At 61.7% G+C, this 25,327-nt stretch overlaps 1 protein-coding gene across 1 annotated transcript in view; it reads left to right on the forward strand.

Moving 5' to 3' along the window:
• Positions 1-1,129: 1,129 nt before the first annotated feature.
• Positions 1,130-25,327, forward strand: part of LOC101552541 (UPF0606 protein KIAA1549) — a 41,969-nt gene continuing 17,771 nt past the window's right edge. Inside the window, exons 1-10 of the mRNA XM_055135492.1 lie at positions 1,130-1,205; positions 2,220-2,368; positions 3,787-3,964; positions 9,450-9,634; positions 16,725-16,921; positions 18,142-18,257; positions 19,039-19,244; positions 21,353-21,576; positions 21,930-22,083; positions 24,119-24,439. Coding sequence (XP_054991467.1) covers positions 2,273-2,368; positions 3,787-3,964; positions 9,450-9,634; positions 16,725-16,921; positions 18,142-18,257; positions 19,039-19,244; positions 21,353-21,576; positions 21,930-22,083; positions 24,119-24,439 — 1,677 coding nt within the window. The 5' untranslated portion in view covers positions 1,130-1,205; positions 2,220-2,272. The remainder of the gene's footprint in view (positions 1,206-2,219; positions 2,369-3,786; positions 3,965-9,449; positions 9,635-16,724; positions 16,922-18,141; positions 18,258-19,038; positions 19,245-21,352; positions 21,577-21,929; positions 22,084-24,118; positions 24,440-25,327) is intronic.

Genomic DNA, 25,327 nt, shown 5'->3' on the forward strand with positions numbered 1-25,327 from the left:
TTTTTATTCCTCTTTTCTCTCTTTCTTTCTTTCTTTCTTTCTTTCTTTCTTTCTTTCTTTCTTTCTTTCTTTCTTTCTTTCTTTCTTTCTTTCTTTCTTTCTTTCCTTTTCTTTCTTTCCTTTTCTTTCTTTCCTTTTCTTTCTTTCCTTTTCTTTCTTTCTTTCTTTCTTTCTTTCTTTCTTTCTTTCTTTCTTTCTTTCTTTCTTTCTTTCTTTCTTTCTTTCCTTTTCTTTCTTTCTTTCCCTTTCTTTCTTTCTTTCTTTCTTTCTTTCTTTCTTTCTTTCTTTCTTTCTTTCTTTCTTTCTTTCTTTCTTTCTTTCTCTTTCTCTCTCTCTCTTTCTCTCTCTCTTTCTTTCTTCCCCTCCCTCTCTCTTCCTTCTTTCCCCTCCCTCCCTCTTCCTCTCTTCCTCTCTTCCTTCCTTCCTTCCTTTCTTTCTTTCTTTCTTTCTTTCTTTCTTTCTTTCTTTCTTTCTTTCTTTCTTTCTTTCTTTCTTTCTTTCTTTCTTTCTTTCGTCTTTCTTTCCTTTTAAAAAAACCTTTTGGTTCTTTGGCCAGCCCCAGGGATGCCCAGTGCTCACCCTGAGCCCCCGAGCCCTCCCGCCGCTGGTTTAGTTCACTGTATTTATTTGGGGTATTGGGGCCGCAGCCCAGCAGTTCCAGAGACTGTTCCTGACTGTGCTCAGGGCTGACCCCGGAGGTGTGCGGAGGACCCATTTGTGCAGTCAAGGGTTCAAGCCCGTGTCGGCTGCATTTGTTTATTTATTTACTTTCGGGAGTCTTTGGGGGGCATACCTAGTGGTGCCCAAGGGTCACGCCTGAAGGTTCTTGGGGGACCAAAGGTGGGCCTGGGGATGGAGCTGGGGTTCGTCACAGGCAAGCCCTTGAACCCCCCGAGTCTCTCCGGCCTCTGGGAACAGTTTTAAGGCACATTTCCGTCTCTACAGTGTGGTAGTGTGGGGGGGCGGGGGCGGGGGCGGGGAGAGACGGCAGGTGCTGGTGGTGGCTGGTCGCCCAGCTCCGCTCCCCTGGGCCCTGGCAGCTAACGCCCCTTACCTCCGCGCCGGCCTGGCTCCGAGCCCCTCCGGAGCTTCTGCTGGTGCGTGACGGAGCTCTCTCCTCCCCCTCTCCCCTGCGCCCCCCGCAGCCTTCCAGTACCTCCAGCTCAACCTGTCCCAGCTGCTGAAGGCCTCCTGGGTGCGGACAGGTAGGCTGCCCACCCCCCCCCGGGCTGCGTGGTGGGGGGCGAGGTCTGTGGGTGCCAGGAGAGGGGGCGGCCGCCCTTCCCCGCGGAGCTGGAATCCAGGCCGCGGAGGGAGGGTTTCCCGGCAGAGGATGAATGACCAGGGCCTCGGCGCTGGCCCTGGGAACGGGTCCCGCTGAGATGTGGCACAGAAAAGGACGGGCGTCCTTGAGCGTGCGGGCATCAGGGGCGGGCAGGGCCTGGCGGGGCGCTGGCGCTCTGACCCAGAATCGGCCCCGCTGGCGGGGCAAGGCCCCTGCCCCCGCCACCCCCCAAGTCCTAGTTGCTTGGTTTCACAGGGACAGAAAAGATTCCCTGAGCAAGTGCCCCGCCTTCCGCTGCCTCCTCCCTCCTGCCCTGCCCTCCTCCCTCCGCCCTCCTCCCTCCCCCCCTCCTGGGTCTGTGGGGTGCCTGGGGCCTTGACCACTGGGCTGCCTCTCCTGCCCCGAGAGTCCCCGTTAGGATGTGGCAGAGGAAGTGGCTGACCTGGTGTGAAGGACAGTTGCAGGTTCTCTGGGCGCCGAGTGTGGAGCCTGTTTGGCCCCTGGCTCCCCTCGCCTCCCCCCCGCGCCTCCCCAGATGACCCCAGAAGGAGAGTGCGTTGCCCTGCGGCCCTGTCTCAGTCCCCTCACGCTCTGGCTGAAAACCCTGGCTTGTTCCCCCTGTCCCGAGCCGACCAGCCTGTTGTCAGAGCAGAGGGGCTGTTCTGGGTGGGGGTCTGGAGCCAGTCCCCCCCCCACATCCCTCCCGCGTGGGAGACCCAGTCCCCGGGCCCCTGCAGCTGTGCCCACCGTCTGAAGGGGGCGCAGACAGCTGGGGGGCCGCTTCCCACCCGTGAGCTGCTCCCGGGCAGCTTCTCCCCGCCCTCCCGCTCCCCACACGCCCCACAGGGACGTCACCCGGGCTCAGGCCGCAGGGGTTTCTCCCCCCGCTGATGTGTGGCCGGCCGGGCCACTGTGTGCCTCCTCTCCCATGCAGTCCTCCTGGGTGTGGTGGAGCAGCAGCTCCAGAATGAAGTGTTCGCGGCCGAGATGGAGCGGAAACTGGCCCAGCTGCTCAGCGAGGTGTCCCCCCGGAGGCGGATGTGGAGACGGGCCACGGTCGCAGCGGGCAGCGGCGTGGTGCAGGTACTCGGGGGCTGGGGCGCTACTAGGGCCACAGAAGGGAAGGTGGGCGGGGGCACTGGGAACTGCCACGTGGAGATGCGGGTGGAGATGCGTTCCTCTGCGTGGTGGCCACGAAGGGCAGTGGCATTTCTCCTATCCAGCTAGGGCCCCGTCAGATGCTCCCCGGGGTCCCCCCGGTCAGGTCAGGGCTCGGGGCAGCGGCGGGCCACGTGGGGAATACAGAGAGGAAGTGTCGCCAGGTGGTCTGCCGAGAAGAGCTCAGCGGGCGGGCACCAGCCTGGCACGCGTGAGGGCTTGACTTGGACCCCAGCACCGCCCGCGTGCCTGGCAGCTGTGCGGCTGGGAAGCCCAGCGCTGCCCCGCCCTGCCCCCAGCATGTGGCTTCCAGGGCGGGAACTGTGGAGCCCCTGGGGAGACCACGACTCAGGGGGTCGCGAGCGTCGCAGCAGAAGTAGCAGCGGGCGGGGCGGGCCTTGCACGCAGGGTCCCCCGACACGGCCGGGTGTCGCCTCGGTGGCTGTCGGCACTGTCCCAAGGGCCTCTGAGGCACCGATTTGAAGGTTTCCCCACCTCGGCGGCGGGGCACAGGCAGCAGAGCGAGCAGGGCGGCCGTTGGCACAGGCAGGTGGCGCCAGGGACCAGGCTCCTGGCCTCGCACTTGCCCTGCAGGTGCTTTCACCCTCGGCGGCATCTCCTGGGCTCTCGGTGTTCCTCCTGTTCTCGGTTTCTGCCATGGTGGCGGGAGAAGGTCCCGGTGAGGCTTGTTCCGTGGCCTAACGTGGCACGTGGCTCGCGACCTTTCCCACTGTGCGCACTGTGGAGCATCTGTCCCCGCCCGGGAAGCCCATTTTGCCTATAGTGATGCCGAGATGTGCTGTTCCCGCGTCGGCTCCTTCGGGGCGGGGACCCTGAGGGCACCCCTGGGATTTACCGCCCGCTCCCACCCCTAGGTGACGCCGGCTGCGGGCGGGGCTCCACCTGGGTTTCATCGCTGGTGGTGGGGGAGTGTGGAACTGTCTCTGGCATCTTTTGAGCCTGGCGTTGGGGGTGCTGCTCGGCTCCCTGGGAGAGCCCCCACGCCGCGGCGCTGTGGCACGGTACCACGGCAGAGGCGCCTCCCCCGAACTCGGCCCTTGGTGGCTTGGGTCCCCGAACGTGTCCGAGAGCCGGGATTGCGCCAGCCTCCCGGTGTGAGCCACACGTGTCCTTACCCTGCTGTGCTGGGTCGCGGCTTCCGGCTAGTGGCTGGCCAGCCGCCTCGGCCGGGGATGGGACCCCCCTGATGTTCTGGGGGTCCAGCTCGCGTCCTTCACCCTCCCTCTTGGCCGGCACCGCGCCTGGCCCCTGGGCCTGGAGGGAGTCCCGAGTCCCGTGGGCGGGCCCGAGCGCTGATGCCCCCTGCCCATGCCCCCCCCCAGGTGGTGAACGTGTCCCGCCTGGAAGGGGAGGACGACCCGGCGCAGCTCATCTACTTCGTGGAGGACCCCGATGGCGAGCGGCTCAGCGCGGTCAGGTCGTCCGACCTCATCAACAAGATCGACATCCAGCGCGCGGCCATCATCCTGGGGTACCGGATCCAGGGCGCCGTGGCCCAGCGTGAGTGAGGCCAGGGGCCCGGCGGATTTGTATTTTCAGCGCTTGCTGTGTATATATATATATATATCGTAGCAGAGCCTGGCAAGCTCCCCGTGGCGTATTCGATAGGCCAAAAACAGTAACAACAAGACTCACAGTGGAGACGTTACTGGTGCCCGCTCGAGCAAATCAATGTACAATGGGAAGACAGTGCTACAGACAGTGCTACAGTGCTACTGTGTGTATATTTAGGGGTGTTTGGGGACACACCTGGTGGTGCTCAGGGTCTGTGCCCAGATTAGTGCTTGGCCGTGGGTGGGGAGGGTCACTCTGGGCAGTGCTCTGGGGACCATACAAGGCAAGGAATATGACCTGGGCCTCCTTGATGCAAAAACATGTGGTCCGGGCCTGGAGTGACAGTGGGTAGGGTGGTTGCCTTGCACGTAGCTGACCCAGGTTCGATTCCCAGCATCCCTTATGGTCCCCTGAGCACCGCCAGGAGTAATTCTTGAGTGCAGAGCCAGGAGTAACCCCTGAGCATCGCTGGGTGTGACCCAAAAAGCAAAAAAAAAAAAAAAAGCTTGTTGTCCATCTTCTGAACTGTCTCCCCAGCCCTTACTGTTTTTCGTTCTTTCGGGGCCACACCCAGCCATGCTCAGGGGTTAATTCCCGGCTCCGCACACTCAGGAATTATTCCTGACGGTGCTTGGGATAGACCACGTGGGGTTCCGGGGATAGAACCAGGGTCAGCCGATGCAAGACAAGCACCTTACCCACTGGACCAGCCGTCTGGGCCCTTGCAGAGTTGGAAAAGAAATAATCAGTGTTCTGTTTAGTGGGGGGAGTGGTGGTGGGGCCACATCCATCAGTGCTCAGGGAGGTCCTATGGCACCAGGATTTGAACCTGGGTCAGACGTGGGGCTGGGGGAAAGTCCAGTATATGAGGCACTTAGCGCTGGCCTGGCATGGGGCCTGCCCAGTTCCATCCCCTGCTCCGCACAGTGTCCCCCAAGCCGGGCAGGGGTGATCCCTGAGTGCAGAGCCAGGAGGAAGCCTTGAACATAGCTGAGTGTGTGCCCCACCCAAATAGAATGAGAAGAATCAGACCAGCTGTATGCCAGACTGGCGCCTTAATCCTGCATGGCCGCCTCGGCCCTCAGCGCTTACTCGTGAGTGGCCTTAGGTGTCAGTTGTTCACTCATCGGCCTTCCCTTCGGTCCTCCCACTGAGGCCGCCACTGTTGTATTTGCCACGTCAGGATGGATTCTAATAGATGAAGTCGACTTTCATAGTTTTTCCTCTTATCAAGGACTCGTTCTCTTAAGAAATTTTTTTTTTCCGGGGGCCTGAGTAATAGTACGGCAGGTCGGGTACTTGCCTTCCGCTTGGCTGACCCACGTGGGTTTGACCCCCGGCATCCCCTGTGGTCCCCTGAGCCCCGCCAGGAGTGACTCCTGAGTGCAGAGCCTGCAGTAAGTTCTGAGCTCCACGGGGTGTGGCCCAGAAAGAAATAAACCAAAAATTCCGTCTCAGGTAAAAGAACATGCTTTCTCAGTAATTTTTCCAGACTCTTCCGTGCCATGTTTTGAACTGGACGGTGAGTCACGCAGGAAGCTGGGAGGTGCTCTTTACTGAGTCCCGGAGCACAAAGAAGTCCTTGATACTCGCCCTTGGCAGCCGTTTCTTGTCGCACCCTGTCCTCACACCATGCCACCATTTGGAAGTATTTTGGTGCTTCTTTATTATTGTTGGAAGAGACTTGGGCACCCCCGCCCCTCCGCAGGGTTGCTTTGCTGTCTGTGCTGCCGTTTCTAACTCACAGACATAGGGGATTTGAACTTCAAAAAAGAGGAGACGCGTGGAAGAAAGTGTGTATTTCTCTAAATATACCCACATGAGTCAGATGACTTTTTTTTTTTAAGTTGAAAATTTTTGGCTTTTTAGGCCACACTGGGAGGTGCTCGGGGGCTACTCTTGTCTCTGTGCTCCAGGGTCATTCCCAATGGTGTTCAGGGGACCAGGCAGTGTTGGGGACGGACCCCAGGCTCAGCCTATGTGCTCTCTCCACCCTGGCTGGCTGTGCCCATGTTGATAATTTCCTTTCTTCCTGAGGGCACGCCTTGGAAGAGCTCTGCCCTCACTCCCAACAGTAATTAAGGAATACATTGATCAGTCATGTTTATATTTATAAAATTATATTATTATTATTATTATTATTTTGCTTTTTGGGGTCACACCTGGAGATGCATAGGGGTTACTCCTGGCTCTGCAGTCAGGAATTACTCCTGGCAGTGCTCAGGGGACCATAGGGGATGCTGGGAATCGAACCTGGGTCGGCTGCATGTAAGGCAAACGCCCTCCCTGCTGTGCTATTGGCTCCAGCCCCATATATTTCTAAAGTTAATAATCATAATTATAAGGAAATTATTAGAAGGAATGGGGGCGTGAGAGTACTGAAACACTCTTTATAGAGATGGTCTTGGAGACAGAGGCAGGTTTTGAAAAATGACAATGTTAAGGGCCAAAGCGATAGTACAGTGAGCACAACACAACACTTGCCCTGCACACGGCCTATCTGGGTTCGATCCCCACTATACCCTATAATTCTCGAGTCCCACCAGGAGTGATCCCGGAGCACAGAGCCAGGAGCAAGCCCTGAGCACTGAGAGGCATGGCCCCAAGCCAAACCAAAGCAAAACGAAAATGACATCATTGAACCTGTCCTCGGTTGTGGAAGACTCTTTGTGAAATCTCTCACACCTGTAGTTGGGGGGCCGAACCCAGGACCTCGCACATGAGAACTAGGTGCTCTGCCATGAACTACCCGCCCCCCAGCCCCCGCAGCCCTGCTGAGACGTCATCGGCAAGTTTAAGCCAGTAGTCGTCGATGGCGTTTGGGCTGGGAGCACAAGTTAGTGTTCTGTTTCCCAGCAGCAGGAGAAGATTAACGAGGCACTGAGATTTTTTTAATTAATCAATTAATTAATTAATTAATTCCACATGTGCCTTTTTTTTTTTTTTTTTTTTTTGCTTTTTGGGTCACACCTGGCAATGCACAGGGGTTACTCCTGGCTCATGCACTCAGGAATGACTCCTGGCGGTGCTCAGGGGACCATACGGGATGCTGGGAATCGAACCCGGGTCGGCCGCGTGCAAGGCAAACGCCCTACCCGCTGTGCTATTGCTCCAGCCCCACATGTGCCTTTTCTGATTGCGGGGGCAGGCATCCCCCAGCTCTTCTTTCCTTCATCGGGAGCGTGATTGCAGCGGGGTCAGGGCGCCTTTCTAGCCTGTCACCTCCTGCTCTTGCCGCTCTGGCCTCACTGCCATGCGAAACACACCGAAGGTGGCAGCCAGCGCTGGTTTATGGGGACTCCGTGTGGCCTGCCGTGGCAGGGCTGCCTTCGGACCAGGCCATCCGTGCCCCTCCGAGGGTTTCGCTTGATTAGAACAAAGAGGCACATTCAGGGGCCCCAGCTTCTCGGCTGGATTCTGTCCCTCCTGTACTGACAGTCATGCAGAATGAGGCGAGTGATATATTCAGGCCCGCGGCTGGAGAGGCTGCAGAGCGGGCAGGGTGTGTGCCTTTTGCATGCAGCAGACCCGGGGTCAGTCCCTGGTACCACACAGAGTTCCCTGAGCCCCACCAGGAGCGAGCCCTAAGCACCATCAGGTGTGGTTCCTTATCTCCCCCTCCCCCACCCCCCGCCCCCAAAAAGAAAGAGAGTCCTCAGGCCGGGTGGAAAAACAAGTGCTGAGCACACTTGTGTCTTCTCCGCCGGCCCTTGTGTGTCTGCCCTTGGTTGCCGGCATCTCCTTTCTCACCTCCAGGAATCACTGCTGTTCTCAGTGTGTGTTGCAAAGTGCTCGCTCCCGTCCTTGCCTCTCTAAGGCCCTTCCACCAGAACTTAAGGTAGCACCACAGCCTTTCTGGCCGTGGCATTGTTAGGGCAGGACAGAAGTTCTGTAGTGTGCACGGCCCATTGGCAGACGTGACAGCTGAGTGAAGCCGGATGGGCCCTGCCCAGGAGGACCCTTGCCTTGCACCCGCTGACCTGGGTTTGATCCCTGGCATCGCGTATGGTCCCCTGTGCCCCACCATGAGTCATCTCTGAGCTCAGAGCCAGGAGTCAACCCTGGGCACTGCCAGGTGTGGCCCCACAAATTAAAGTTTAAACAACAACAAAAAGACTTAGGAGTTGAGGGGTCTGCAGAGTGGTAGAGTGTAGCCGGATGTTGCGTATGTCTTGCCATGTGGTGAAAAACAGGAAGGGTGCGAGCATGGGGTTCAGATGCTTGCCTGGCACGTGCCACCGTTTTATCCCTGGCATTTGCACATGCTCCCCCAGCACCGCCAGGAGTGAGCCTGAAATAGCCCGACCCCGCTCTTAGGCCCAGAATAGCCCCTAAGCACTGTAAATGTGGCCCCTCAACCCAAACCACGCCAGCCAGCAATATGCCTCCCCTTACGAGGCCCAGGTGAGCAGAACAGAGCGTGGAGGGGGACCCCTCAGGACAGTTGTGCAGAGACTGGATGCGTGTGGCTTTCAGAGTCTGGCGTCTGGAACCTAGAATCTAAGACGACCAGGAAGAGCTGAGCTTTGAGTGGGGTGAGAGGCCGAGGGGGAGGCAGGAGTGACCTCAGGACAGGGAGGCGGAACTAGGGCAGGGTCAGGGACTGGGAAGGAGCTGTTGAAACGGAATTGCCCAAGGCCAGCGAGGAAGGTGGGTGAAGGGCTGCAGAGGGCTGCGGGTGGCAGATCCAAAAGGCCTGTGGTCTGATGGCGTTTGCCGGCGGGCAACTGCGAGCAGCTGGACTTGCACATGGCCCCGTGCACTGCAGGGGTGGCCCGGGTCATCTGGTGGCAGGAAAGCCCAGCTGCGTCGCACCCCTGGCCTCATGTTGAATCTCAGGCCAGGGTGGCCAGGAAGGGCAGGGAGGACAGGGAGGACCCAGTTTCCCTCCTGCAAAAATCATTTTGGCGGGGCTGGAGCAATAGCACAGCGGGTAGGGCGTTTGCCTTGCACGCGGCCGACCCGGGTTCAATTCCCAGCATCCCATATGGTCCTCTGAGCACCGCCAGGGGTGATTCCTGAGTGCAGAGCCAGGAGTAACCCCTGAGCATCGCCGGGTGTGACCCAAAAAGAAAAAAAAAATCATTTTGGCCAAAAGCTCTGTTTCAAGGGTTTAGGAAGAGGCGTGGTGGGGAAATGAAGGCAGCGCCCCCGAGAGTGACGAGTGGGAGAGCTGCACGGTGCAGTCCTGTGGCTGAATCCGCTGGAAGCCCGGGGAGGGGGAAGGCACCGGCCCGGCGCGGGCCACGTGCTCTAGGAACCCGGCAGGACGCCCATGACTTCCGGTGCGTGCTGACGTCATTTCCGGGTACAGCCACCACTTCCGGTCCGCGGGCATTTCCCCCCTCCACCACGTGGCATTTCCCCCCTCCACGCCTGCCCTGGAGGGCCTGGGCGTGACCGCACCCTCCCTGTGTCCCTGCCCCCGCAGCGGTGGACAGGGTGAAGCGTCCGGTCCCCGAGGCCCAGAGCAGCAACCTGTGGGTCATCGTGGGCGTGGTCATCCCGGTGCTGGTGGTGCTGGTCATCCTGGTCATCCTCTACTGGAAGCTGTGCCGCACCGACAAGCTGGACTTCCAGCCCGACACCGTGGCCAACATCCAGCAGCGCCAGAAGGTAAGGGGCGCGTGGCGGGGCGGGGTGTTTGGGGGGCAGGGACGGGGCAGGGTGGGGTAGGGGTGTGTGGGGGGGCGCTGTCCCCAGCCCGTGCTGGGGTGGCCGCGGGTCTTGCGATGAGGATCGCGGTTCTGGGCGCCACCTCTGGGCTCCCGGGGCCGGGCCGTGGCCAGAGCACGACAGCGCTGCTCCCTGGCCCTGCGGGGGTGACCCTGGCCCTGCCAGCCACCAAGAGGCGATCGCTGACGTGCATGACGAGGGACGGAGGGCCGACCTCTCCGTGTACCCCGAGCCTTACTTCCTGGGCGCCGGCTCCCCTGAGGAGCCCCTGTGGCATTCCCTGCGGCCAGCAGGGCTGGGCTGTCCTACTTCGACTCCTTGGGAGAGGAGCAGGCCAGGGCGCGGGATCTCCTGGGTAGTTGCGGCTCCCTCCCCAGGTGAGTGGGTAGATGGATTAACGTGACGTTTCCCACCACCTCCCCCCGTTACCCCCCCACCCAGGGACACCAGGGCTGTACCAGTGGCAATGCGGGTCACATTGGGCAGGGCTGCGGTGTGGCGAGGAGCAGGGCGTGTGCCTTCCCGGTTTCCACATCTCTCATTTGTCTGCTTCCTTCTCCCCTTCCCGTTCCCCGATGCTCATTTCACAGCCTTTTTAAGGCCAAGGCTCAGTTTTGATGCCAGTCCTGATTCTCTCATACTTCAGTTTCAGGGGTTCTGAGTAATATTTGCTGCATCCGGCTTTGGGAGCCCCCCTCAGGGTCTGCCCCGCCTGTTGGGGGGCGCTGTGAGTGTGAGGGTTGGGGAAGAGCCCCTCCGGCCCCACAGACCCCCTTTCCCAGGGGAGCTAGAAGTTGCAGCCTGCCCGTTCTGCCGAGTCCCGTGGCCTGCCCTTGGGTCTCGCACATTTAGAGGACTTGAAACGCTTGATAAGAAAAAGCAAGTGGCAGAGAAGCATGAAGTCAAGGAGTGCTCTGTCTCCCTTCTGTTCTGACGGGGCATGAAAAGGGCTTGACATCACAGAGCCGACAGGATGAAGGAAGTATGACCTTGTCATCTCTTTCTCTCCTTCGAAAGAGGAGGAGGCGGAGGTGGCTTGAGCGATAGAGCATGTGCGAGGCTCTGATTGTGTTTTGTGCTTTAAAAAATTTTTTTTCTTCTTGGGTCACACCCGGCGATGCTCAGGGGTTACTCCTGGCTCTGCACTCAGGAATCACTCCTGGCAGTGCTCAGGGGACCATATGGGATGCCGGGGATGGAACCTGGGTTGGCTGTGTGCAAGGCAAACGCTCTACCCACTGTACTGTAGCTCTAGCCCTGAGGCTGTGATTTTGATCCCTGGTACCCCTCCCCTGCAAACCCAGCACCCCCCACCCCTCCACCTAACACCTCCATTCTCAAACACTGAACAGTCAGGCTGCAAGGCCAGAGCCGAGCACTGCTGGGGATGGCTCCTATGAAAAACAAAGAATATCCTTTCCATTGCAAATTAACTGGCAAATGCCAGCTGCTGATTCCACGGTCAGCTTAGGGTTGGGGCGTCTAATTGGAAGCGTTCTACATAGCACTGTAGCACTGTTGTCCTCATCAATTTGCTCGAGTGGGCACCAGTAACATCTCCATTGTGAGACTTATTGTTACTGTTTTTGGCATATCGAATATGCCACAGGTAGCTTGCCAAGCTATGCCGTGTGGGCGGGATACTCTCCACAGCTTGCTGGGCTCTCCGAGAGGGACGGAGGACTCGAACCCGGGTGGGCTGCGTGCAGAGCAAATGCCCTACCCGCTGTGCTATTGCTCCAGCCCTGTTCTATACATATCTATCCATGACTCATACTCTATACATAACTATTTGCTCTCGGCCTCCTCTGCCAAGTTTATGTGGTTGTTAGCCTAGTGAGTGGCCTGGGGCGACGTACTGGACGGAGCCGCTGATTCAGAGCGTGGATTTCAACAGTAGGCCCGACGACACTTTCCTGCCCGTGATGGGCAGTGCTCCCTGGAGCTGGGACTCGTGCAAATGGCCCGGGGCCCTCCCAAGACGTAGCATGTGCTGTCAGCTGAGCTGGCCCTGGGTCAGCAATGGAGTCCTCTCCCCTCGCTTTCGCTTCCGAAACACCTTCCTGTCCCAGACGTTGGACGGAATGAAGTGACTTGAGTGTGGGAGTCATTGGCCACGAGTGTACTCTTCCTTCCGTGACGGGCTGGGGGTCGGGGGTGCGGACATCCTGACCACGCCTTTGCGAGGGGACCAGCCCTGCGGTTGTTCCGGGGCGCGGGGTCGGCTCCGCGGGCCTGGTGCCGGCACCTGGTCCCTGAGGAAGTCCCTGAGGAAGTCCCGACCTTGGCCCCGAGCGCTCAGTGGGTCCTGAGGGCTCACTCGCCCTCTGCCCCCTCCCCCGTCCCTCCGGGGGGCCTCCCTCCTGCTCAGAAGCCTCCTGGTGGCTCCCAGGTCCCCGCATATCTGGAGGCAGTGACTCCCGGGCTTATGCGGCACAGGCCCCTCCTCAGGCTGGAAGCAGGACTCCGCGGGAAGTGCTGGCCCGCGCCTTGTTCCTCAGACGGAGGCCGCGTCTGTCTTTGATTCTTCCCCCTTCATCTGTAGCTCAGTCCCTCGGTCCCCTGCCCCCGCCCTCCAAACCTCCGGCCTTCCTGACCTCGCCTTCCCCGGCTGGGGTTCTATTTAAAGAGCTGAATGGGGTTGGCCTGGGCAGCCGGGCCCCTGGGAACTGTGCTCTTCCTGCTGGGACAGGCCGCGCCCGGCGGCTGGGGTGGGCCCTGGGTCCCCGCGGGCTGAGTTGGCCTCCGGCGTGGCACCTGGTTTACCCGGCTTCACACTGCTCACAGCCCGGCCCGGGGGAGAAAGAGGCGCAGCCCCAAAGCCGACTGTCGTGGGGGGGGCATAGAGGGCAGCCCCCTCCCTAGCAGGTGCTGCTACCTTCCCAGAGGAGGGGGTCCTGCAGGGCTCACTGGGGGAGAGGGGGCCACAGGGAAGAGCCCCATGATGAATGAAGGCAGGGAGGGAGGGGCGAGGGAAAGGGTGGAAGGAGAGAGGACTGGGAGGGTGATGCGAGGGAGAGGGGGAAGGGGGGGATGGAGGGCGAAGGGGATGGGGAGGGAGGGGGGAAGGGTACAAGGAGGGAGGGGTAGAAGGATGGAGGAGGGAGGGGTTGGAAGGTGGGGATGGAGGGGTGAAGGGAGAGATGGAGGGGTGAGGGGTGGAAGGATGAAGGGATGGAAGGAGGAAGGAAGAAGAGAGAAAAGGGATGGAAGGAGGGAGGGCGGGGAGGAGAAAGGAAGAGAGGGAGCCTTGGTGGGCTTCTGCCACGGGAAGGTCTCGGACGCGTGGGATTTGTGAAGCGCGTGCTGACGGTCGCCGTTAAGGATGTCGTTTGCATCAGGGCTGGCGCCGCACCTGCTTAGCCTGAAGCCAGTAGGAACACGGGGGTCTCGAGTGAGCCCCCAGGAGAGGGGCACGCGCACGGTCACATAGCGTCCAGTACCCCCGCGGGTAGAGTCGCCGCAGTATAGCCGCCTCCTGTGGACGCCTTCTCGTGGGGGCCGTGCGGTGGCTCTTTCGGGCCTCGGGCGTGTCTCGGAACTCAGGAAGAGATGGTTCCTGCGTCTGTGCGCCACTCCGGGCCCTCACGGTCAGACCCGAGGGACAGGTGGGGCGTGGGGCCCCTGCTCGCCCGCGGGCCTGAGTCCTGGCCTCTGGGGTTCCCAGCATCCTTTGACGGATCTGGACCCTTCCGCGCTTGCTGTGTTGGCTCCCCGGGGACTGGGAGACTGTGCCCTCAGGAGCCCGCTCGGGCCCCTTGCCGTGTCCTCATTGGATTCCTCCCCGCAGTGAAGCAGCTGCCCGGTTCAGAGGCGATTTAGAATTAAAGCATCGAGCCTGGCCCCCAGGGAATGGCGCAGGCGCCGAGAGCCGCTGACCCTGCCTGCCTGTGGCACAGGTGCCCCGTGCCCCGCCCGGGCCCGGCTGCTCGGCGTCCGTGACCCCAACGGGCTCAGTCGCTGATTTGCTGCCCCCTCATGCCACGCCAGGAAGTGTGACCCGTGTGTGCGTGGTGTGTGTGCATATGTGTGTGTGCATATATGTGTGTGCGTGCGTGTGCATGCATGTTTGTGTGTGCGTGTTTGTGTGTGTTGGTGCATGTGCATGCGAGTGTTTGTGTGCGTGTGTCTGTGAGTGTCTGTGTGTGTGCTCATGCACGCTCTGCAGCGACCGCCATGGAGGGAAGGGCAGAGGGGGGACGGGAGACAGACGGACAGACACTTCCTGCTGACATCCCTCCGCAGCAGCATTCACACTCACCTCTCGGTCGGACTGGGGCTAGTTCTCAACTCCCCGCCAGTAGAAGCCCCCGAGTGTTTGCATGGGTCTGTGCTGTGCCCTCCCCAGGCCTCTGGGCCCTGTGGGCGGAGTGGGGGGGGCGGGCAGGAGGATGCCAGGCAGAAATCTCTGGGGAGCACTTTCTCTCTCTCTGTGTCTCTCGGTCTCTCTCTCTCCCTCTCTCGGGGGCAGGCCCTGATCTCAGGGGTCACTCTCGGCCCTGCACTCAGGAGTCACTCCTGGGCCGGAGCGGTAGTTCAGCCCGCAGGGTGTTTGCCTCGCACCCAGACTCGATCCCCAGCATCCCCGATGGTCTCCCAAGCCCGGCCGGGAGTGATTCTGGCTGTCGAGCCTGGAGTCGGCGCTGAGCGCTGATAGTTGTGGCCCCCGACCAAGTGGTTTGAAGGTGCTTGGTAGCAGTAATACGGTGGGCCGCGCTTTCGCCTTGCGTGCAGCCAGCCTGAGTGATCACCAGGCGCGATCCCTGAGAGCGGGGCCAGGCGCATGCCCTGAACAGTAAACTCCTCCTGGCGAGGCCCGGGGGGCCTGTGGGGTGCTGGGGCGGGCTGAGCCCTCCCCGCTGCCCCTCCGTGGGTCTCTGTGCACCCCTGTCTGGAGTGGGCTGGGCCCGGGGGAGGCTGCAGAGGGTCATACCCCTCCAGGGCTCTGCCCGCTAGTGACCCCTGGTCAGTCCAGTCCCCGGCACCAGGAAATGAACCGCAGTGGGTGAGGGTCGGGGAGAAGGGAAGCCCGGGAGGAGAGGGGAGTTTCCGGTTCAGTGTCTCCAGGAACCAGGTTCGAGGCGAGCAGCTGTGCCGTGATCACCCGACAGGTCTCTGAACCCTGGCCCCGGAGCTTGGCCTTTTGTTTCCCAGCAACCTCCTGTTAACTAAGGCTTGGGAAATTGTGTCTCCCCCTGCTGGCTGGAGTCGTTCCTGCAGCTCCGCTTCCCATATCTGTTTGCCCAGCCTGGAGCTGGAGCACCCCGGGGCGTGCTCAGGCCAGACTCACCGCCAGAGTCACAGCCACACCACAGGGGTGCTCGCGGGGCCACAGAGATGGCTGGGTGGGCTGCGGTTGGGACCTGGTAGTGCCTGCCCCCCACTTGGCACGGGAGAGATGGGTCAGCCCCGAGCTGAGAGGGTCCGTGCCTTACCTGCCTCCGGGCCTCTCCAGCGGGACCCGGGCTCGGCCAGAGCAAAGGCAGCCGAGCGCCTCCCGGGCACGAACCTGCCGTCCAGGGCCCGGCTGCGGGCAGGGGCTCCGGTTCAAGGGTCGCGCACACGGGTGGGATATTGCTCATGAGTTTGGGCCACAGCCAGTGGTGCTCAGGGCTCACTCCTGGCTCTGTTCTCAGGGGTCACTCCTGGTGGTGCTCGGGGGCCATATGGGATGCCGGGGATTGGATCCAGCCCCTGGTCTCTCGGTGGCTTGTGTTGTTGGTCTCCCTGGACGATCACACTTTCACACTGGCCCGCTTGCCCGTGTGTCCTGTCCACTCGGGCCTGAGAAACAAGCTGCTTTAGAAATGATGCTTTGGGGACAGGTAGTTCAGTGGGTAGGGCACTTGCCGTCCGCATGGCTGACCTGGGCTTGATCCCCGGTCCCCCAGGAGTGATCCCTGAGCACAGAGCCAGGAGTAAATCCTGAGCACTTGCAGATGTGGCCCAAACAAACCACAACAATAAGACCCCGAGAGTCTGGCAGACACAGCGTTGCCTTTCATGCAGCTGACCACATACGATTCCCGGAGTGTAGAGCCGGGAGTGGCCCTGAGGCCCCCCCATCCCCGAAGAGCAGTGGTTTTTGATGGCACTGGCATCCAGAGCCCCCCACGCCAGCCTCCCGCCCCTCCGTGTCTTTCCCCAGCCCTCAAGTGTTCTGTGTTCCCTGGCAGGCGTAGCCCCCAGCTTACTGGGTTCAGAGCAAACAGGGCCGCATCACTGCGTATTTGGCAGCCGTCAACGGTCTCCGAACTCTTAGCCTCTCCGGGCTGTCCCGGGGCGGCCAGTGGATGCAGTTAGGGGGTTTCGTCCCGGTGGGGAAGCCGGAGCTAGGAGCTGCCCTGCAGGCTGGTGTCTCTCCCTTCCACCTGCAGTCCCGCCTGTCCCGGCCCCGTCTCCTCCCTGCGCCCCTCCCCACACCCCACTCTGGAACCGGACGGCCTGGGTGACGCTGCTGTCATGGCTGGTCAGGGCCTCACGGGCCTTCGTATTGCCCGGTCCAGCTTTTACACCCTCTGCTCTCTCTCTCTCTCTCTCTCTCTCTGGAAATTGATTATAAAAATTAGATGCCCGGTTTCCAGATAAGATCTCCATCGCGGGGTCCATGTGACCGTGGACTCTGAGGGCGCAGAGTCTACGCCCGGGAGCCGTAACGGTTTAGGGAGGACATGTGTGTTTGTCTGCAGTAGCCCGTGGCTCATTGTCAAGGTTGGGTTTGAAGTTTCCCTTCCAGGCCGGTAGTGGCTCTGGGGGTGGCATCCGGCCCCGCCCGCCTCGCACTCCTGCAGGCTCTTGCCTGGGCGCCCCTTGTCCCGGGCAGCTCGGGGGCCACAGTGGTCGGTGTGCAGGGAACACGGGCGGATTGGAATCCGGTGGGATCCTCACAGCCTCTGGGCGCCGCGGCCGGCGACCCTCCCTCCCCGGTGCCCCCGTTGCCCGGCCTCCCTGCCCGCGCCCCGCGCCCCGCGTCCCTCCCCGCGCAGCGCCCGCACCGGCCTCATGCGCCTCTCCCCGTCTCTCTGCCCAGCTGCAGATCCCCAGCGTGAAGGGCTTCGACTTTGCGAAGCAGCACCTGGGCCAGCACAGCAAGGACGACATCCTCATCGTGCACGAGCCCGCGCCGCTGCCCGCCCCCGGGAAGGACCACCCCACCCCCTCGGAGAACGGAGACGTGCCCAGCCCCAAGGCCAAGCTGGCTCCCAAGACGGCCCGCCACCGGGGAAGGTGCTTCCCGCGCTGCTTACTGGGCCCGCCAGCGGCCCCTCCCCCGGGGGGCGGGGCCGAGAGTCGGGGGCGGGGCTGCCCGAGGCCGCTTGGAGGTCAGCATGCGCGTCTTGGGGGACAGACGGAGATGTCCCGTCCACAGCTCAGGGTGCACGGCTCTGTCCCCAGGGCTCCCCGCTTTGCCAGGCGTCTGGTTTCTCTGCAGTGGCCCCTTGTTAGCCTACTTGCCCGGAACCTTCCAGCAGCTTCCCGCCGGTCTCTGTCCCGTGCAGAGCCCTCAGCCCATCAGCATCCCCCCACCCCCCAGCAGGGGCCCTGCACACCTGCCCCCTCGGTCACGAAGCCCAGCGCAGAGCAGGCCCCACGGCGCTCGCGGGGCCTCTCAGGAGTTAGATCTTCCGGACTCGGTGTGGCGTGGAGCGACTTGCCGGCACCCAGGCTGTCGCTGCCGCGGCTTTGGAGCACCACATCCCGGCTCACCTGCCGCCAGGGTTGTGCGGGCATCCAGAGTGTTGTCCTGGTGTCTGTCCATCTGCCCCTGCAAACTAAGTGACCCTGGGGCTTCTGCCCACCTTAGAAGAATGTGAGGAATGTGGCGGCAGGAAGGGATTCCGTGGAGAGGGGTCCGCCTCGTTCTCCTGCAGCCGTTGGTGCTTGCTCAGTCGGCCGAGTCCGTGGGCTACAGTCTCCGCCTGAGTGTCCGGTCACCGCCTGCCCTCGGCCTGCACGGCTAGTGGGCGGCTTTAGCATCTCTCAGGGCCACCAGCATGTCCAGACGGTTCCCATTCCCAGGGCAGGGGTGTGGCCCAGTCACCCGTGACCCCACCACCTGTGACCCCCTCGTTTTTCATAGGTAGCGCCCCGTCTCGGCGGCGGGGGGAGGGGAGGTCTCTGCAGAGCTGGGGAGTGAGCCAGACCCCACCCGGCCTCCTAGGATTCACACGCCCAGTTCCCCCCGCCCTGCAGGCCAGCTCTGGCCAGACGCAAGCTGCCGGCCCGGTCCCTGCCCGCTCAGACCCGTCCTCCGGTCTGGTCTCCCCACCCACCCCCCGCTATGCCAGAACCCCCGCTGGTGGCCCTCGGGCGCCTGCTTGCTGTCCCTGCGGCCCTGGAAGATGACCCCGTTTGGCCCGAGTCCTTCCTTCCACGTCCGTCTCCTCGGGCCCGGCCCGGCCCCTTTGGCCCAGGGTCCTGATGCACGCCGGGTCTTGTGTCTGCAGAGTGTCGCCCTCGGATGCCGACTCGACCGTGAGTGAAGAATCCAGCGAGCGGGAGGCTGGAGACAAGGCGCCGGGCGTGGTGGCCGACGGCAAGTTGCACCGAGCACCGCCGAGCGGTCAGTGACCCGCCTCCGTCCCCGCCTTACAGGGAGTCAGAGGGGACGGGCTGGGGAGGTGGCACCCAGGGCTCTGCCCACAGGATGCCCAGGTTGGACCCCGGCACTGCCTGGGATTGCCCCAGCTCCAGCACCTTCCGAGCACTGGGCTGGGAGTCGCCCCTGAGCACGGCTAGCCCGTGACCCCAGAACCAAAGCCGGGGGAAAAGAAAAGGAAGAGGAGCTTCTGGGCGTCCGCCCTCTGCGGCGAGCTGGCCGAGGGGTCACAGTCCCTGCCCAGCCTTTCCCTCCCCAGGACACCCGGCCTGGAGGGCTCCGTTCCGCCAGCATCCACAGTGCTCGCGGTTTTCTCTGTCGTGGGGGTGACGTTCGGTGGTGGGGGTCACCCCCCTGCTGACACAGTTCTGGACCCACACTGGGTTCTCGGCGCTTGCGTGGTGTGCGGGGGAGCGTGCCGGGCTGGGCCCGGACCCGGCCTCCCCCCTGCACAGCACGTGCTCCCGCCCTTCGGGCCGTCTCCCCGGCCTGTTCCTTCCCCCTTTTTTATTTTTTTTTTGTTTTGTTTGGGGGGCCCCACCCGACAGTGCTCAGGGCTTGCTCCTGGCTCTGCACGGAGTCTCTGGCGTCGCTTGGGGACTGCCTGGGACGTTGGGATGGAGCCCGGGCCGGCCGCGTGCAAGGCCAGCGCCCTCCCCCCAGCCGCTCTTGCTAAATTGCATTGCGCCTCGCTCTCCCCCGATGACGCCGTCTGTCTGTCTGTCTGTCTGTCTGTCTGCCTCAGGGCCGCCCCCGCCCAGCTCGGCCGCCGAGCCGCACTCCTCCGCCTCCATCTTCGAGCACGTGGACAGACTCTCCCGCTCCTCAGAGGCCAGCCGGCGGGTGCCCAGCAAGATCCAGCTCATCGCCATGCAGCCCATCCCCGCGCCCCCCCTGCAGCACCCCGCCCTGGCCGACCGCGCGGCCGAGACCAGCAAGATCAACAAAGAGGTGAATCCGCCTCGCGGGAGAGCGCGTGGGGAGAAGCAGGCGCAGCCCCATTCCTCCCGCCCTTGCGGAAACTGCTCAGAAGTCGGGTCCCTGCCACTCTTGGGCTCATTTTATTGTCATTCTGGTGCTCTGTGGCACATTTCTAGTTTGGTTTTTTTTTTTTTAATCTTTCTTATTTTACTGCCTCTTTAAAAATTTTAAAAGTGAAAACAGGGAGTGGGAGCTAGCTTAGAGGCTGGTGAGTGCGACCCCTGCCTGCGTGTGCCCCCTTCACGCCTCTCTAGGTTTCCAGGTGTCGTTCTGGAAGGCTCCCCTCCCCCCTCCCCTCCCCCGTGCCTCCTGTCCAACTCTCTCCCTCCTGTTTGTGAGGCTGCCCTCTACCACCGTTCCAGATTGGGGCTTTGGAGCCACACCTGGCAGTGCTCAGGATTACTCCTGGCAGTGCCGGGGGCTCTCTGGGAGGCCAGGGATGGGGCCCGGGCTGGCCATGTGCGAGGCTGGCACCCTACACCTGCACTACCTCCGAGGTCCCTTAGTAGCTTTTAACACTTATTTACTTATTAACACTTATTAACACTCGTTTGTTTGGGGAACACTTTCGGTAATGCTCAGGGGTTACTCCTATTTCGTGCTCAGGAAGTGTAAGGCAAGCGCCCTGCTCGCTGCACTGTTGCTCCGGCTTCCCTGGAGTGTCTTTAAAAGTGTACTGTTTGTGTGTGTGTGCCGGCTTGTACACCACCCAGCAGTGCTCAGGGATCACTCCTGGTTCTGTTACTCCGGATGTAACAGGGGGACCGTCTGTGGTGCTGCAGGTCAGATGCAAGGCAAGTGCCGTAAGCCTGCTGTCTCTCCAGCACCAGTCTGTATTATTCGGTTCCTGGCCCCTTATGTGTCCCTGTGCACCACCACCTGGGAGTAGCCCTGAGCACCGCCAGGTATGGTCTCCCCCAAACAAAAAATAAATCAGATGTATTTGAGGGGCCAGAGATGAGGCTCAGGGTAGGTCACCTGACTTGCATGTGTGAGGCGCTGGGTTCTATTGCCGACACAGCCCCTGTGTGTGCGGGTGAGTGCAGGTCAGTCTGCACAGGTGAGCGTGTAGGTGAATGCTCAGGGGAGTGTACACAGGTGAGTGTGCAGGTGACTTTGGGCGAGTGAATCTTGGTAGATAAGTGCGCAGGTGAGTGCAAGTGAGTTGTGTCAGTGAACGTGCAGGTGAGTGCAGGTGAATGCACAGGTGAGTACGGGTGAGTGTACAGATGAGTATGCACAGGTGAATAAGCAGGTGAGTGCAGGTAAGTCTGGGCAGGTGAGTCTAGGTAGGTGAGTGTGCCAGTGAGTCTGTCAGGTGAGTGTAGGTAGGCGAGTGTGTGCAGGTGAGTCTGGGTAGGTGAGTATATGCAGGTGACTGTGCAGGTGAGTGCAGGTGAATGTGGGCAGGTGAGTTTACATAGGTGAGTGTGTGCAGGTGAGTCTGGGCAGGTGAGTGTTTGCAGCTATGTGCGGGTGAGTGTGTGTGGTGTGTGCAGGTGAATGTATATAGTTGAGTGTGTGCAGTTGAGTGTGGGCAGGTGAGTATAGGTAGGAGAGTGTGCAGGTGAGTGTGGGCAGGGGAGTGTGTACAGGTGAGTGTGGGCAGGTGAGTCTGGACAGGTGAGTGTATGCAGGTGAGTGTGTGCAGGTGAGTATGTGTGAGTGAGTGGGCAGGTGAGTGGGCAGGGAAGTGGGCAGTGAGTGTATACGGGTGAGTGTGTACAGGTGAGTGTGCAGGTGAGTCTGGGCCAGGACGTCAGTGCTGTCTGGGCCCCCAGACCTGCCCTCTCCTCTGTCCCCCACCCTTCTGCTTTACTGTGTCCCCCCTCCCCCCCACCGCCCCCAACACCTGCCTCAGCTCCTTCCTGTGGCACCATCCAGGGTATGGACCCTCGTCTGGGTGGGGACCTGGTGTGCCCTAGACATTGTTTGGTGGCATCCTGGCGTGAGCCGCGCCCCTTGCCCCTGCGCCCCCGTCTGTGGGGGTCCGTGTGCCCATGTCGCCGTAGGGCACTGTGGCCCTGGGGCAGCTGCCCAGGGCCGTCCCAGACGCGGGCTCTCGCCATCCCGCCCAGATCCAGACGGCGCTGCGCCACAAGTCGGAGATCGAGCACCACCGCAACAAGATCCGCCTCCGCGCCAAGCGCCGCGGCCACTACGAGTTCCCGGTGGTGGACGACCTGTCCTCGGGGGACACGCGCGAGCGCCACCGCGTGTACCGCAGGGCGCAGATGCAGATCGACAAGATCCTGGATCCCACGGCCAGCGTGCCCTCGGTGTTCATAGAGCCGCGCAAGAGGTGGGCACCGGGGCGCGGCCCCTGAGGAACAGGCCCCCGGAGGGCAGCGGGGGGTCAGGCCCCTGGAGCCCCCGACAGGGGCGCCAAGTTCCCCGCTGCCGCATGCCTGTGCGCCAGAACCACTCGGACCTGCCTCGGTTCCCGCCCTGCCCGCTGCCCGGAGGGGCGGTGGCGCCCTGTGTGCCTCAGAGTCCCGCACTGCCCTCCCCCCACGCCCCCTCCCCCCACTGCAGCAGCAGGAGCCCCGTCCCCGTCCCGGGCAGCTGGCCCTCAGCCCACGTACGCTCAGGGGGGAGATGCGCGGTGTGGGGGGAGGCCTCCTTGGAAAACAGTCTCTCCCGTGGCCCCGACAGCTCGCGGCTCAAACGCTCCCCGAAGCCACGCCGGAAACACCAGGTCAACGGCTGCCCCGGGGATGCCGAGAAGGACCGGCTCATCACCACGGACAGCGACGGCACCTACAAGCGGCCGCCCGGCGTCCACAACTCGGCCTACATGGGCTGCCCGGTGCGCATGCCACCTCCTGCTCGGGGTGGGGGGGGCGTGTGGGCGGGCAGGCAGGGGTGGCAGCCGCTGCCCGAGGGGTGCAGTGCGCCCCCGGGACACCCTGTGCTTTTCCTTCCCCCGTGCACGCCCCGGCATGAACGGGGACTTTCAGGGATCAAGGAGAGCAGAGAGAAATGCCCAGAAGGCTTTTCCCCCCTTCCGGTCTGAAGGCTGTTTGGGTGTTTCAGCGATAGGAAATTCCTGTCCCTTCGTTCTGCCCCGTGTGGGCCGAGGAGATAGCTTTCCCGCGAGGGAACATGCGGAGGAAGGATGCAGAGGCAACGAAGGATTAAAGAATTGTTTTCGTGGGGCCCGAGAGACAGTATAGTGGGTGGCCTTGCATGCGGCGGCCCGGGTTCGACTCCTGGCATCCCATATGGTCCCCCAAGCACCACCAGGAGTAGCCCCTGGGTGCAGAGTCAGGAGTGACCCCTGAGCTCCGCTGTGTGTGGCCCCAAACCAAAAACAACAGAAGATTTATTCTCCTGCGGGCTTGCGGGAGCCCTGGTTCCCTCCCCGAGCACTGCCAGGAGCGACCCCGACCCCTGAGTGCTGAGCTCGGAGTAGCCACGGCTGGGGAGGCGCAAGCCAGAGATTAAGTGCTTCTTCAGACTCAGGGTTTTGACACTGCCAGTCGGGGAGTGTGGCCGAGCTGCTCCCGGGGTCCGCGCAGGCGTGGGCGACACTGATGCTTTGGTTTTGTTTCTGGGTCACGCCCAGCCGATGCCCAGGGCTCGCTCCTGGCTCTGCACTCAGAAATCAGTCCTGGTGGGCTTGGGGGACCCTGTGGGGTGCCGGGGGTTGAACCTGGGTCTGCTGCGTGCGGGGCAAATGCTCTGCCTGTTGCACAATCGCTCTGGCCTCCCAAATGAGTGCGTGTGCGCGCGCACACACACACACACACACACACACACACACACACACACACACCACGCACGCATGCACACAGCCATTGAGGAGGGCGGCCCAGGCCGAGTCCTGTGGGAGTGGACATGCCCCCCTGCAGAGCCAGCGCGTCCAGGTTTCTTTAGATCAGACTTGTCCTGAGTGGGCAGGAGGCTTTCCGTCCGCTAAGGTGGGTATCCGTGGGGCGCGGCCTCGGCTTTGTTCTGGAAAGGGGTGCTGGGCCCAGAAGCTCAGGGTGCCTCCGACCCAGACCTCTCCACCTAGCGTCTTGTCACTTGTGTCTTTTTTGGTGCGGGGAGGTGTGAGGTGTGACTCCAGGGAGGTGCCCAGCCCCGAGCGAGGATCGAGGGACTGCCAGAGAGGCAGTCGGGGTCCTGGGGTCCCGGGACAGAGCCTGTCCCCGGGGCCAGCACTTACCCAGGCACCGGGCTGCTGGAGCCGCAGCTGCGTGCAGTGCTGGCACTAGGTGGCGCCCTCGCGCTGCTCCACACCCGCGGGGTGGGCTGGCAAGGACTGGCCCCGTCTGGAGAGGGGCGTCCTCTTGGGGTGCCCCCCACGCCCAGGAAGGCTCCTGACGAGTCCTGTCTCATAGGGGGCTTTGGGCCCTCGTTGTGGTGAAGTGTTGCCTGGTAGAAAGGGGCGCCTGCCTTCTTCCGGGGCCTTCTCGGGGCCACCTCCTGCCCCGCCCCCCCCTTTCACCTTCTACTGCTGTGGCCACTGGTGGGGAAGGGCGGGGAGGGGCAGCCACACACCCGCTGGCCCGTCATGCCTGTCTCTGGCGCCCACACGCGTGCTTCCCCGGGCCTGGGCTGTAGGGGTGGGGGCCACGCGCCGAGCTCTCGACCCTGCTTCCCTCACCGTTACTGCTGTCTCGGGGCCCCACTTGGCATCACTCCTGGGGGTGCTGTGGGGTGCCAGGGATCGCACCCGGGCCATCCCCACTGTCCTTCCTCTCCGTCCCCGGCCCACGTTGCAGTGCGCACCTCCCTGCCGCCCCGTTGGGGTTCTCGGCACCGCTGGGGCTGGTCCTGGCCCGAGGGTGCTGTCCCCGCCGTCCGACCCGCCCCCCTCTGCTGTCTCTCCTCTCCAGTCGGATCCTGACCTCCCGGCCGAGGTGCTGACGCCATCCTCGGCCGAGCTGGGCCGCTACCCCGGCCCACCCTTCCCGGCCTCGCAGTACGTCCCGCCGCGGCCGTCCATCGAGGAGGCGCGCCAGACCATGCACTCCCTCCTGGACGACGCTTTCGCCCTGGTGGCGCCCAGCAGCCAGCCCCCCAGCGCCGTGGCAGCCGGCCCCGGGGCCCCCGCCAGCCTGCCTGTCAGCGGCACCCCTTCCCGCGAGGAGCGGCGAGGCGCCCAGTGGGGGTCCTTCTACAGCCCTGCCCAGACGCCCGCCAGCAACCCCTGCAGCGTGAGTACCGGAGAGGGCGAGGAGTCGGGAGGGGTTCTGGCTTTAGGGGGGTCTCACCTCTGGTGGCTACGCTTGCACCCTCGGCTGTGGGGCACACCAAGTACTTGCATGGCTGTGTCCCCGGGGCCACACTGGCTGCATTGTGGGGCTGGAGGGGGGGTGGCCGGTGTACCCCGGGGCCATGTTCTCGTCAGTGTCTTTGTGAAAGGTGCAGTTCTGAACAGGCCTAAATCCATTTAAAAAAAATTTTTTTTTAATTTTATTGAATCACCGTGAGATAGTTACAAACATTCATGTTTGGGTTACAGTCTCACAATGATCAAGCACCCATCCCTCCACCAGTGCACATTCCCCACCACAAATATCCTGGGTATACCCCCCTTTCCCACCCTCCCCCTGCCTCCGTGGCAGACAATATTTCCCATACTCTCTCTCTGCTTTTGGGTAACACAGACACTGAGAGGTCATCATGTTTGGTCCATTATCTACTTTCGGCACGCATCTCCCATCCCGACTGGTTCCTCCAGCCATCCTTTTCTTAGTGATCCCTTCTCTATCCCATCTGCCTTCTCCCCTCCGCTCATGAAGCAGGCTTCCAGCTATGGGGCAATCCCCTTGGACAGGCCCAAGTCCTTATTTTAAATTGGAGCCAAATTTCTTACTTGCCCATATCTGGCATTTAAAACTTTCCTCAGTGAGGTCCTTGGCCTTGGGAGCCTTTGCATAAAAATAATAATAATAATAATAATAATAATAATAATAATAATAATAAAAAATCGGGTCAGTTTCTCCTGAACCGTCAGTGTCTCCACTAGGCGTCAGCACTCCTTTGGAAGGACTAGTTCCTCGCCTCAGATGCTCACCGTGGTAAAGGGACTTTAAACAATG

This window comes from Sorex araneus, chromosome 1 (genome assembly GCF_027595985.1).
Source record: "Sorex araneus isolate mSorAra2 chromosome 1, mSorAra2.pri, whole genome shotgun sequence".
NCBI classification, from domain to species: domain Eukaryota; kingdom Metazoa; phylum Chordata; class Mammalia; order Eulipotyphla; family Soricidae; genus Sorex; species Sorex araneus.